The sequence below is a fragment of the Convolutriloba macropyga genome, unplaced genomic scaffold (genome assembly GCF_964194025.1).
Source record: "Convolutriloba macropyga unplaced genomic scaffold, txConMacr16.3 SCAFFOLD_926, whole genome shotgun sequence".
Taxonomy (NCBI): domain Eukaryota; kingdom Metazoa; phylum Xenacoelomorpha; order Acoela; family Convolutidae; genus Convolutriloba; species Convolutriloba macropyga.
This window is the reverse complement of record NW_027452912.1, coordinates 22,951-37,725: the sequence shown is the minus strand read 5'-3', so window position 1 is coordinate 37,725 and position 14,775 is coordinate 22,951. Positions and strand designations below refer to the sequence as shown.

General features: G+C 38.3%; 1 protein-coding gene across 1 annotated transcript; it reads right to left on the bottom strand.

Annotated features, from left to right (window-relative positions):
* Positions 1 to 1,713: 1,713 nt before the first annotated feature.
* Positions 1,714 to 14,247, bottom strand: LOC142357892 (uncharacterized). The gene is made up of 3 exons (XM_075409387.1): positions 14,007 to 14,247; positions 2,278 to 2,326; positions 1,714 to 2,018 (listed from the first exon to the last, which is right to left on the bottom strand). Exons 1-3 carry the CDS (start codon positions 14,049 to 14,051, stop codon positions 1,714 to 1,716), a joined length of 399 nt encoding a protein of 132 aa, XP_075265502.1. The 5' UTR covers positions 14,052 to 14,247.
* Between the last annotated feature and the right edge of the window lie 528 nt (positions 14,248 to 14,775).

The window sequence follows — 14,775 nt, the reverse complement described above, 5'->3', positions numbered from 1 at the left end:
AATCACCAATACACAACTGAAGACAATCAATTATCAAGAAATTATCTCCTGAAATTATCTCAGGACAGTTTTTTCTATTCGACCGTTAATTTCTTACAACGTGGAATCAAACTAGATTCTAAGTGCAAAATACGATGATTAAATCCACTGTTGGATGAGGACGGATTACTCAGATCTTGTGGTCGATTGCAGTATGCACCAACTCAACTGGATTTGGAAAATCGTCCAATAATTTTGCACGCCAAGGACAAAATTGTTCGTTTGTACTTGGAACATGCCCATCAAATATGTATTCACCAGTCCACAGAACCAACAAAAGCATTCATTCAACAACGTTACCATGTGATTGGCCTTCGGAAAGCGTTAGCAAGCGTACGGTTTCATTGTTTCTTATGTCGACGCTTTGACACGTAAAACATCCAACCAATTATGGCACCATTACCTAGTTTTCGTTTTCCAACAGCAAGAACACAGTTGCCCTTTGCTAATTCTGGTGTAGATTTCTTTGGACCCTTCTATATCGAAGATTCCAAAGTCATTTTAGAAAAACATTATGGTCTAATATTTACATGCATGGTGACGCGAGCAGTTCACTTAGATACGTGTCCAGACCTCAATACAGATATGTTTCTCAATGCCTTCAGAAGATTTTGCAGTCGTCGATGCTAGCCCCAACTTCTCTACAGCGACAACGGGAAAACTTTCGTTGGCGCTTCTGAAGAACTGAAGAAAACTGTTAAAGCCTTGGACAATGACAGAATCTACAAAGCTTTAGCAGTAGCCAGTACAACGTGGAAATTCAATCCCCCATACGGCCCTCATTTGGGCGGTGTCTGGGAGCGTTTGATCCAGAGCGCCAAAAGAACGCTCCTCCTCATTCTAGGATCCAGAAGACTCTCTTTTGACACTTTCCTAACATTTATGGTGGAAACAGAATCAATCCTCAACTCCAGACCACTGACTAACGTTGCTGAGCAGCCTGACAACGAGGAACCTTTGACTCCAAACCCCTTTCCTATCCAGCGTCCCTTCAATAGCTTGCCACCAGGACAATTTGGAGACCAGCAACCTCCAAGCTTGAAGACATGGAAGAACACGCAGAAGCTGATGAACCATATATGGCGACGCTTGGTGAAAGAGTATCTGCCAACGCTTAGCCGACGGTCGAAATGGTCAAACAGCAATGATCAACCTCTCAAAGTGGACGACATTGTTTGGGTGTTGAAAGACCAAACACAAAGAGGCATTTGGCCACTGGGAAGAGTCATGGAGACAACCCAAGGATGAGATGGAGAAACACGAGTCGTAAAGGTAAAAACGGCTTACGGCACGTTCGTTCGCCCCGTTTCCGGTCTAGCACGCGTTTTTTCTCCGTAGTTTTTTTTCGATTTTTCTCGCTCCGGTTTTAGGCAACGTGAGTTACCCCTTTCCCACAAATTGATGTACTGACCATATTGACAACATTTCAGCCTACAGTTTCAGAGCCAATTTCAAAGAAGATGACAAAAGACTCCAATCAATTGATGCCTCCGAAAACCCTTGATGCCCCCTTTGTGCCCTTGCAGCATGTTGCCAATGTTATTGCAACTTTCAAGATGATTCAAAAACCGCCAAAATTGCAACAAAAACTTGACTCTTTTGTCCAACAACGTGAAACTTAGACGTGCTCTTTTAACAAATGATTAGACTAGAGATATGATTAAAACAGGGTATTTACAAATAGATGCAAAAGTTAGTACCCAATTCTACTGTTTCCTGGGTAAAAGCTGTAGTCAATGGGTTATTCTGAGAGTCAACAGCAACACAAGACACGTCATAATCTGAACATGTGGCCTGAAGTGTTACATTTAGATGTGGTCCCCCAATTGATTTGAAACTGATCTCAGGAGCTGTACTGGTAGGGTCAGAAGGTACCCATGTGAACAAGAAATCACCGCTGTTGAGAGTAACCGGGACCGCGAAGCATTCTAGCTGGAATTTGTTGTCATCAAGTGCGACTGGAGTTATGTAGGATAAGTCTAAAATTATATGGACCTTTTCCGTTTGTGCCCCAGTAAGTTATGCACCCCCATGGGGGGGGGGGGGAGCGAACGAGATCCAATTAAATTTTTTAACGAGATCAATTCTTTAATTGAAAATATGCTTTTATGTAGTGATCAGCAAGACAACTTTCGTAATGTAATTTTTAAAAATTTGCTTTTTTGTCGCTGTTTTCATTAACAATTTCACAAACCTTGTTTAGTTTCAGTGAGTTGGAAGAAAAATTTAGACTCAAACCTTGTGCAGAAACACCATTCAGTGGGGTGTGCATTGAGTGCATCAACAACTGAAACAGATGAGTTCTTCAGAAATGATTGACAGCCCCCCTCCCCCTCCCCCCCCCCTCCAAATATTTAAACAAGCACACTCAGACACACAAACACACACACACCTACATACAGACACCCACCCACCCTCCCACACACATACACCCACACGCACGCACGCGCACACACACAAACACACTCAAACAAACACACACACACATACACACACAAACACGCACTAACACACCAACACACCCACACACACGCACGCGCACACACACACAAACACACTCAAACAAACACACACACACACACAAACACACATGCACATGCATACACACACACTCAAACACACACATACAAACACACACACACACACACACACAGACGCACACGCATACACACAGACACACACTGCACGCACACACGCACACCTACATTCACAAACGCACACAATTTAAACCAATTAACGTCGGATGAGTTGCTCTCGAATGAGTTGCATGGACAATTTAATCCATAGTGGTGTAGCTTCGAAATGTTTTAGGAGTGCAAAAAAAAGTCCACGGGGGTTTGAACCCCGGACCTGCCAATTTGCAGTCTGACATCTAAACTCAGCTTCAATGGCTTTCCTTTCGGTTTGCCGACAATTGCTTTTAGCAACGAAATTTATTTCAGAAAGAGAGCAATTTAGATCATTCAAAAATGAAGAAAAAAAGTAGGAGTCACAAGATGTCAAAGAATGCTCTGCAGCAAAAGCGCAAAAACGGTCAAGCGATAGTTTTGCATAAAAAGGCACACATGTTACAAAAATTGCTTTAAACTTGGTACGAGAGAAAATAAAGTAGATAAAAGTCACCAAAACAAATCTAACACACACAATCCCGAAAAAAGTTTAATAAAACATTGCTTTGTTTCCGATTCGCGTTTTTCCTTTTTAATGCTGTTTTCAAACAATGAGACTAAAGAGATTAAGCGTTGCGTAGTCAATTTATGGTGATCTCAGTGTTGCTGAAAAAATATATAACTTAGACGGGCAGTCTATCCCCAAAGTTATTCTGCCATAATACCGAATTAAGTTTTTGAAACCATCGTTTACAAAATCTGTCGAATATTTTCTGGTTTTCGAACCCTGGCTTGGTTTAACAGATTTTGATCTGTTCTTCAGTATTAAAACACAAAATTTTGTAGAAACCAATGATGGAGTACTGGAATTTCAAAAAATTTAAATCCGAAAATCCATTGATGAATGTTAGTAAATTCATTATATTAGAACTACATCAATTGCTCCTTTCAATTTTAGAGTTTTGTCAACTGATTTGAACAAAACAAAATGACCACGTCAATTTCCATGATCACTATTCAAGCAACTGCAATCATGAGACTTGCTATAACCCCTGAGATCTTTAATTCCGTTGACGAAAAATTGCATCCAATGACGTCCTTGATTTGAACTGATGAAGAGCTGTCTAACTAACAAATATCAAATCAATTCACATTATATAACAAAGATGTATCATAGTGTTCGAATTCTGCATTTTTACTCTGTTCAATACTCTGATCATGTCAATTAAACTTTTTATGTTCAAGCACAAGCTTGATTTCCCTAATTTGTTTTGATTGATTGATGACTTCTGATTTGTTTTGATTTGTAAAATTTGCGGGTTTTATGTTTTACCCACGTGTGCAACCTAGCAATTCATTGTAATCTGGAAATCTCTTGTTAATAGGTAGTAAACATTGGTGACCTTTTTTAACGACAAACACATTGAAAGCAACCAAAATTCTGAAACTGAAACAAAAAAAGTTAACAAAATCAGGGAGTACTTTAAAAAATTTTCTCAATACCATTTCCATTGTTCCAATAACTCAAAATGTTTGCTGTATTTTAGAACCTTTTAGAAAGGAGCCGTCACTTCGCGACAATAACGAAGAACCAGAATAAAGAAGATAGAGAGTTGAAAAAAAAAAGAAGAAAGAAAGGAATAGATAAGTACAAAAATGTGTAACAAGAAATGACGTCTACAGAAGATTGTCTCTCAGCAACCAAATAGTTCTAATTTCATTTTCAAATTCTAACGAAGAACAAAGTTAACAAAAAAAAATCAAAAGGTCTTCATCCGAAGTAACATTTATATAATTATATACCTATAAAATACCTACTAATATCATATTTATATACTAATATCATATTTATATACCTGTTATCTAATATAAGAAAACTTTGTCCACGCTCCTGTTTAAAAAAAACAAAAACAAGCTTTGCATTTTTTCGATTTGCAACAAAATATTCCATATTCATCGATGAGATTAGCGTTCAATAACGTTTTTTAGTTCTCAGGAAGCGTGTACATTGCTTTCAACTCTGGAGTAGATAGTGTTCATACACATACACACACATTAAAAAAATAGAAGAACACCCACAATTTGTTTTTATTGTAGTTAATTATCATCAAGTTTCCGATTTTTTGATTCAAAAAAAATTTAAAGCAAGAAAGAACACAGCAATTACAGTCAAACGCTTTCTATTTCAGAGGGCACGTTAAAAAAAAGAAAAGATTTAAACGTCAAGGAATAACGTTTAGCATCAAAGGCGATAACAAACACATTTTGATATTATTCGTCAGTAAAAAAGAAATTGACGTTCTCTGAAAATCTGCAAAGTTCAACAGACCCAACAAAGTTTAGGTTAAAAGAAAAATCAGACCACAACACACTTCACTTCATTTAAAACAAAACAGGTCTGATTGCTTTTTCTTTCAAATTTCAGAACAAAGGAGTTTTGTATCGAAAAGGTAAAACACTTGAATCTGTAGCTTACGTATAAAAGCAGTCATATCGTCCTCCCACAGAGCAGTAACACCCTCAAAACATTAACAGGACAACAAAAAAAAGCGTCTAGAGCGGCTGTTTTAATGCAGCAAACAAACTGAATACTCTTACGCGTGTCCTTTGAAGTTGCTTTTGATAATACTTGTTTCATTCAGCTGTTACAAAAACTTAATAAAAACTAAAACTGACAAACTGATAGATCAAAGAAGAACAAAGTTCAAAACTCTTGCAAAAAGCACCTGTATCAATATGCCTGGCGCCAATAATAAGAAAAAGGCTATACAACAACAGCTGCAGAGGAGAGAAGCAGAATGGGCAGTCAATGTCGACTACCTTGAGGCAATGATTCAAGAGGAGAATTTAGAGGGCATCAATTTGTCCTATGAGTCTCTTTCTCAACAAAAGCTGCAACTAGACAAACTCTGTGACGACCTTTTTAAATTCAACCTCACACAAAATGAATTGAAAGAAATAATGGAGAGATCAGCAGAACGAAGTCTAGTTATCTTGAAATGGAACAAATATGGCAAAGACCGTTCAAGAGAAATTACTACAGACTCCGATGGCCATTTGCCAGAGCAGCAAAGAAGAGCACAACCACATCAAACTAACACCCAAAATGACGCACCCTCAACAACTCTTAAACCCTTCTACAATAGACAAAAAACGTACAATTTGAGAGGCAGATCAAAAGCAGAGAACAGAACAGATAAAGTACCTACACTTTCAGATTCAGAAAAACAAAAACAACAAAGCAGCAGAAATCCCCAACATGGACAGAAATATGACGATGACAGAAAACAAAGTCACCAATTGATAATGAGCGCTACCCATTCAGATACAACGTCATTGGAAGGAGGGGACTCCGACAACAAAGAAAGTAAAAACCAGTGTAACCCGAATTCTTACATTGAGTTTCCTCTGAGAAATTTTGGGTACAGTGAAAAACAGAGACGAACCGATCCAAAAACCAACTTCACACAAGTCCGCGAGAAAACATTACAGCCGAATGATGAGTCAAACACAGAATGCACTTCGTCAAGGATGATAGCCAGTTTTCCACTCAATAATGGTGACCATCACATAACAGCAGAGCAAAGAAAAAGCAATGGCGGTGAGGACTTGACAAAAACCCGAGAAGCAATTGAAGTTAACTACAAAGAGCAAAACATCGGACCAATTACCATAAGACGCGATGTTGGTACCACTACATCAAACGACAAACCCAAATCCAATGAACACGCTAAAAGGAAACAAAAAATACACCGATCAGATGTAAGTACCGAATCTGATTGCAGTTCATATCAGACATTTGACACTAATATCCGAGACCAACGGAAAACACAAAAGAAAATACAGCCACATCAGCAACAATCAAGACAACGAAACTTACATCCTTTTAACGGCAAACAATCATCAAATAAAATCACGCCTTTACACAGAAGAAATCAACAGACAACAGACTACGACAGTAATTAACTACAATCAACAGACGATGAAAGCGACGATCATCAACAAATCGACAACGTCAGACTAAGCAGTAACCCAACGCATTATGGACTACAACCAAAAATACAAGGAGCCAGAAAAAGAGAAAGAAAAATAGACAAGATCCATGATGTTAACCTTGCTTCAACAAATACCCAATTTCAGGAGACCCAAGGTCAAGGTACTTCAAATATTCACGAACATGTTCAAAATCAAGAACAGCAATGTCTTGAAAGCATCGATTTCTATCAAGATGAGAACAAAATCAATAGAGGTAACCAGCCAAATGAAAGAGAATTGAGAAGAAAAGCCGTCAACAACCTAATCTCAGAAACGAACAACAATCTTGGCAATTTTAATCTAAACGCACAGGACCAAAGACTACCAAATTACATCAACAGAACTGGCCAACAACCAGACAGACAGTTTCAACATACACAGACAACAGAAACCATTTTTTGCCACGACAAGCACAACAACAACATGTCACATCCACCATTAATCTTCCAAAAACTCAACTCAAATCCTTCAGCGGAGATCCATTGAGATGGCACGACTGGTTTAGTTTTTTCAAAGCCACAATACATGACAATGTAACACTGACAGATGCCCAACGGATGACATATCTTCAAAACGCCCTCACAGACAGAGCCAAAGACAGCATTATTGGATACTCATACAACGGAGAGTTTTATAATGAAGCAATGCAAGAACTACAAAAACGATTCGGGAAACCACAGCATGTTACAGCAGCCTACCTTGATAAGTTGGAACAATGGCCCAGACCGACCATTAATAACCCCGAAAGTTTTGTATCTTTCGCAGCGTTTCTTAGACAAATGGTTCAAACGTTCATACTTCACAATTTCGCATCAGATCTTCAATCCTCAGCTGTCCTTAAGATTGCAAAAGATAAACTTGCGCCAACAATGATAATCAGATGGAACGAATACGTCCTTAGACAAGCTATTGTTCAACCTAATTTAATACATTTTAAGGACTGGATCGATAATTTCAGAAGCTTGCGAAGATTTGTCAACATCACAAAGACCAACCAATCAAGAAAACAGTTCGTCTAAAAAATCAAACAGACTCTTCCAACAGCAAAGTAACAAAAGATGCCCTCTATGTGGTTACAGTCACAACTTAGGAAAATGCAACCAATTCCTCAATAAAGATATTAACGAAAGACAACAAACAGTAAGACAACTGAAAATTTGCCCAAATTGCCTCACCGAGCACCCAAAAGGACAGTGTAACAGTCATTACCGATGTCGAATCGAAAACTGCAACGGATTTCATCACTCAACAATTCACACAAAGAACTTTAACAGCTCACAGACATTTTCACCAACTCAGCAACAGCAAAGAAACCAACAGCAACAACATCAACAACAAACAAACAACCAGGTTCAAAACCAATCTGCAAACAATTATCACAACAATCGTGGTCTGCAAAACAACGGACACCAAACACAGATAACCGCAAACAGATCACAGTTTCAACCACATGGATTCAACCATGGAAGAATGGCTGGTTACAATCATAACAACAACACACGTAATTCGTTTGGTCAAAACAATAACACTAACCGTTTCAATCAGAATTACAATCCCAACAACAACAATGGAAGCACCTTCAATAGAAACTATAACAATCCGAACAACTTCATGCCAAATACAAATTCACGACAACAGAACACCGGACATTCTCATAACCAAACAGACACACAAAATCAAAGCCAAAGGCAACAGAACTTTAACAACAACAACAGCAACCTACGACCACAAAATCACACATGCAGCAACAACCAAATCAGTTCGTGGATACAACCTCAAGTTCAACTTCAAGCCACTCCGGTTATCCTTTACACAGAAGACGTATCAATAGAAACATATGCTCTTTTGGATAGCGGGAGCGACAACACACAAATAACAAACTCAATGGCAAAAGCACTCGGAATAAAAAACACAGATCACATTGCAGTACCAATTTCTTCACTTTACGGAGAACATATCAAAACATCAACTGAAATTCTTCTGGGAATTGGATCACTCAACAGCACCCGACCTCTTTTCAACCTACCGGTGTACGCCACGTCAGCATCTGACTTTCAAATGCCGAATGTACCCGTTGAGAAGTTGAACTCTATCTGCGCCGACTACGATCATCTTAACAACATCACATTTCCACAAATACGAGATAACAGAATAGCAGTTTTAATCGGAGCGGATGCCTTCATAGCAACAGTACCACTTAAATTCACAACAGGACCACCAGGAACCCCATACGGAGTCTTGACGCAGCTTGGATGGACCGTTACAGGACCAATACCACAGAAATACAAGCCAACCAGTAATAAACAAGAAGTCAATTACAACATCACGCTTTACAGCAGAATTAAAACCCAGAACAGGAAATAGAGAACGACATGCTTCAAATGTTTTGGACAATGGAGGGAAAAAGTTTAGTGAGCGGAAAAAAGACACTGACAGCAGATGACAGGAAAGCTCTTGAAAAAATAAAAAGGACGACATGCCACAACGGTTCTCGTTATGAGATCGGACTACCTTGGAAAGATGACACTAAGCTACCGAACAACTACTTTCTTGCCAAAGCACAATTACAGTCACTTGAAAACAGACTTCAACAGGAACCAGACCTATTTTGTCGTTACAACCAAACCATCGAAGCAAACATCGAAAATGGATTTGTTGAAGAGACACAACGTCAACCCAGTTTCATGAATTCACAACTTTGGTATCTTGGTATCTCCCACACCACACCGTTTAACATAAAATGAAGAAAAAAGTAAGACGGGTCACAAATGCAGCTTCAGTATACAAAGGACATTCACTTAACAAAGCTCTTTTGACCGGACCAGATCTACTATGCAGCCTTGTTGGACTTCTTCTGAGATTTCGGCAGTACAAGATTGCAATAACCGGTGATATCGAAGCGATGTTCATGCAAGTTGCCATCAGAACAGGAGACCAAGACGCACTAAGATTTTTGTGGAACAAAGATGGAGAAGAAACAATTTTCAAGTACAAGACTAATATTTGGTGCAACCTGTTCCCCTTCATGTGCAATCTACATACTCCACAGATGTGCGGAAGACAACAAATTAAGTAATCCCGAAGCCTACTCAGCCATAAGAAACAATTTCTACATGGATGATTACATTCAAAGTTTCAACCCAACCGAAAACGCAGTAATCAAAACAACAGAGGTAAAGGATACATTACACAAAGGTGGCTTTAAACTTACAAAGTTTTTTAGTAACGAACCAAACACAGTCATGAAAATAACTGGAGAAAATGCAGACACAGCGATAGAGCAACGCATTTTAGGACAAATGTGGAATGCCAAGGAAGATATTTTCATCTTTAAAAGACCAGACTTAAAACTGGATGTCAAAAGCATGCAACAACGTCAATTGCTCTCACTGGCCGCATCCTTGTTCGATCCCCTTGGAATCATCACGCCGTTTTCCATTAGAGTACGATGCATTCTTCAATCAATAGTGAAACAAGGTAACAACTGGAGCAATCAGATTCCAAGAGTTCCAACACGACTTACAGCAATGGGTCGACGAATATGAGCAGATGCCAGAGATTTCAATTAGCAGATGTCTGAACCCCAACACAGATGCTAAGCATGAACTTCACATATTTTGCGATGCATCAAGTACAGCAATAGCAACGACAATATACATCAGATCAACAAGCGCAGAAGAAATAACAACTCAATATGTTGTTAGCAAAGCAAGAGTTGTCCCCATTAAAACAACAACCATCCCGAAGTTAGAACTAGAAGCAGCAGCTATGGGAGCATAACTTGCTTCTTTTGTTCGAAGCAAAATGACAGCACAGTTTGACAAAATTCAGTTCTGGACTGACAGTATGACCACATTAGGTTGGATTAAATCAACAAAACACCAAAAAGATTTTGTAGCAAATAGAATTGCAAAAATTTTAGCAAACTCTAAGTCAGAACAATGGAATTTTGTACCTGGTAAAATCAACCCTGCAGATCACGGAACAAGAGGACTTTCTTTAACAGACTTGAAAGAAAAATGGCTGTCAGCGCCAAAATTTCTCCTAGAAAATCCCGTTCCAAATTTCCAAAAAGACCAGCAATTTACAGCGATAAACGTTTTACGTACAGAAACTTCAAACACAGTTATTGACACTGATGATTTCTCTAGTTGGAATAAACTTATGCGACGGACCAAAACAGTAATGAAAGCAGTCAATATCTTTCGAAAACGACCAGTCACAAACAGTTATGAAGACGCACGACACCATCTATTGAGACAATCACAGCATAAAACTTTTTCTGAAAGCATAAGAAACCTTGAACGGGAAAATGAACTAGACAAAAAGGACAAGTTATTACAGTTCACTCCCTTCCTGGACAAAGATGGTTTAATACGAGCAAGAGGCAGACTAAAGCACGCTAAAATACCCTACAGCCAGAAACATCCAATTATTCTTGACAGTAGGGATAATATTACCAAATTAATAATTGAGCAAGCCCACAACGACTGTTGTCCGAGCACACCTGCAACAAGATTTCATCATTATAGGTCTTAGAAGATTTTTAAAACAACTAAGTAAAACATGCTTCATTTGCCAACGATGGAGAGCACAAAATATCACCCCCCTCATGGCCGACCTACCCAGTTTCCGATTCGCAGAAGCAGGAAAACAATATCCTTTTCTAAATGTTGGGTTAGATTTTTTCGGACCCTTTTTCATTGAGCACACAAATCGCAAATTGGAAAAACAATACGTATGTCTTTTCACCTGTCTTGTAACTAGAGCTGTGCATCTGGAGGTTTCTCAGACATTGGACACAGATAGTTGTCTACTAGCCATTAGAAGGTTTGTTTCGCGACGAGGATATCCCGAGTTAATCATCTCTGACAATGGATCGAACTTCACATCAGCGAAAAAAAAATGTTGGATCTGAGCAAAATCAATGTGGACAACGACTACATCAAGTCCCAGCTACAACAGCAAAATATTACATGGAAACTGAATCCACCTCTAGCCCCTCACTTCGGCGGGATATGGGAAAGGCTAATTCAGTCTGCTAAACGCACTTTGCTCATAATTTTAGGCAGCCAACAATTGAAAGCCGAAATTTTTCAGACAATTGTAGCCGAGACTGAAGGACTTCTCAACTCCAGACCAATTACATATGTCTCTTCAGACACAAACGATGAAGAAGCACTAACCCCTAATCATTTCTTATTAAGACGCCCTTACAGCCCTTTAGCACCGTTGACATCAACCAGCCGAACATTTAGTAAAAAGGAGTTCTCTTACACACAAACATTACTGGATCATTTTTGGAAACGTTTGCAAAAAGAGTACACATCAGATCTTATCAGCCGACCAAAGTGGAGAACAGAATCAGAACAATTGAAAGAAGGCGATTTGGTCTGGCTCTTGCATGAGTTCACTCCGAGAGGTATTTGGCCAATGGGTCGAATTGCGAAATGCCATAATGGATTGGACGGACGAGCACGATCCTCCGAAATCAAGACATCAACTGGAGTGCTGAAACGACCAGCAGTCAAATTAGCTAAAGTTTTACACAATAGTTGAAACCATTAAACTTTAAATTTCAAACGACGTATTGGTTTTAAATTTCCATAATCATTGTGTCCAAAGTCAGCGTATCAAATATTCAATTCACACAAGCTCAAACAATCGAGCTCAAACAATCATGAAGAAGTAACAACGCTGTGAAAATACAAAACGAAAAGAGAATTTTAACTTCCCCAAGTCCTTAACTTCCCTAAAACTACGCGAAATCCAGCCTAAAGTGTTTCTTTGCCCTCACCGACAACAGTCATCATCAAGTTTTCGTTATATTTTGCCCTTATTTGTCAGTTCGACAAAAGCTAACGTCTCCGGAATCCAACCCACATAATTTTGTCAACAGCCTTCAGATCGACGGAGTATACACCTTCACATCAACAGAGTTTACAGGATATACTGCCAACGATCTTCGATTAAACTTCAACTTTCACAGCCCCCATGAAGCCTAATAACTATTTTCACATATCCTTGTCATTCAACAACACAATATTCCAACCACCACGCATCAAATTAAAACGTCGATGCAAACGTATGATCACCAATTTTCACCTACATATAGCCGGAGTATATGTGTCGCCCCGGAAGAGTGTACAACAAATTTACACATACACACACACAGAAAGCAAAAAATGCCCTCAATTATGACAACAGAGCATCTTAACAGCTTCGACATTACAAAACAATGTTGAAATTACATATCAGCAAAAGAATCATGTAAACTTGATTGTCGAAATCTTAAGTTGTAAAATACAACAAGAGTATTCAGTTTTACCCTCATGCACGCGGCCCGGAGTGTCCAAGCACAAGCTTGATTTCCTTAATTTGTTTTGATTGATTGATGACTTCTGATTTGTTTTGATTTGTAAAATTTGCGGGTTTTATGTTTTACCCACGTGTGCAACCTAGCAATTCATTGTAATCTGGAAATCTCTTGTTAATAAGTAGTAAACATTTTATGGCAAAATTTTTCAGCGCAAAAAACATTGACTACGTATTACGAATGCTTCTAATACAGTACAAATGCACTGTATGTAAAAACACAACAAAGCGTGCAATTTTTTGTGTTTTTTTAATGATTTTCAGACCTAATTTCTGATTCAGACGTAATCCAGGAATTCAATCTCAATTTTCCTCTGCTCTAGAGAAATTCAGAGAGCACTGATTCTGAATTTTCCGCGGATTCAGAGAGCTTTCAGAATCATAACGGTAACAATTCTGAAAAATTTCTGAATCAGTACTGTAGGTGAATTCATAATCTAATAACAAAAGTTAAATGAATTTTCTATTCCCGTCCTAAAACGATAATGATGCATAATATGATCAATTGACGGGCTTATATGAAATTATCATGATCCATACCAGGGAGGAGGTTTCACCCACAATCTACCCCTAATTAGCGGAGATTAGGGTGTAATCTGTATTCCACTCCTATTTATGGGGGAAAAGAGTGTAAAAGTGTAACTACACTATTTATGCTCTTTTCTTCACCCTTTTTACGCTCTTTGCAAAAAGTGTATTTTAGAGTGTACTGATAAAAAAATTACACTCTTATAAATACACTCTTCCGCCGTTAATTAAGCGGAGAAATAGGGGTGTATTTTTTATTTTTACACTCCTTTCCCCGTTATTTTTGGGGAAAATCTTCGGCCCGGCTAGCTGGGATAATATTGCACCCTAACCCGTTTTAACTCATCCAGGTAAAACTCAAGCCATGAAATAATTGACTAAACGCTCAAATAATCATCAACTAAAATAAACTGCACTTACCATCGCAAACTTCAATATTTGGGAAGGTTGAAAGCTCCCTCTCATTTCAAGCAGCTCTTCACGAATAAGAATTTCAGGTAGCTAAACTAGACAAATTTTTGTGAGGTCGAATAAATGATGACTTTAGCAATTTTACGTATCTTTCCAAATTCTATTCCAGTAAGTTCGAAAAACTTTTTTCAATTTTGAACTTAACAATTGCTCAGCTAAGTATATCGAAGTTAACATGCATGAGCGGTCAAATTACTTGACGTGTACCATATAAAATAGATTTTGAAGATATAAATAAGTTAATATCTGGATAATAACTCATAAATTTGTGCAAAACTTTGGCCATTCAAACCAAAGAAGGCCTTAATGTGTGTTAAACAATGACAAGTAAACAAAATTATCAATTAAAAACTAGTTGACAGCTTTTAGCTCGCTGTCCATACACACATTACTTTAGAGTCTGTAAAAATACTGGTCAAATTTTGAGATGTTATGACTTGAGATTGCCAATGGGTATGAACTAAGCGCCGCCTCATTCTTCGTATCATTAATTGTTGCATCGATTTCTAGAAAACGGATGATTGTTTCTCTCTTTCAGTGGATATCACAGTCTGTTGTATGCGAAAAAAGTAGGAACATCGTCGAGATCAACTCATAAATCACAATTTGTTCCAATCAGACTACTAATTTCAAACAAAAGTTTTAAAAAATTTTATACAAGACTGATCTACTGGGGCTGAAATCAGCAAAACGCTCATAAATTCAGCGCAGTAAACTG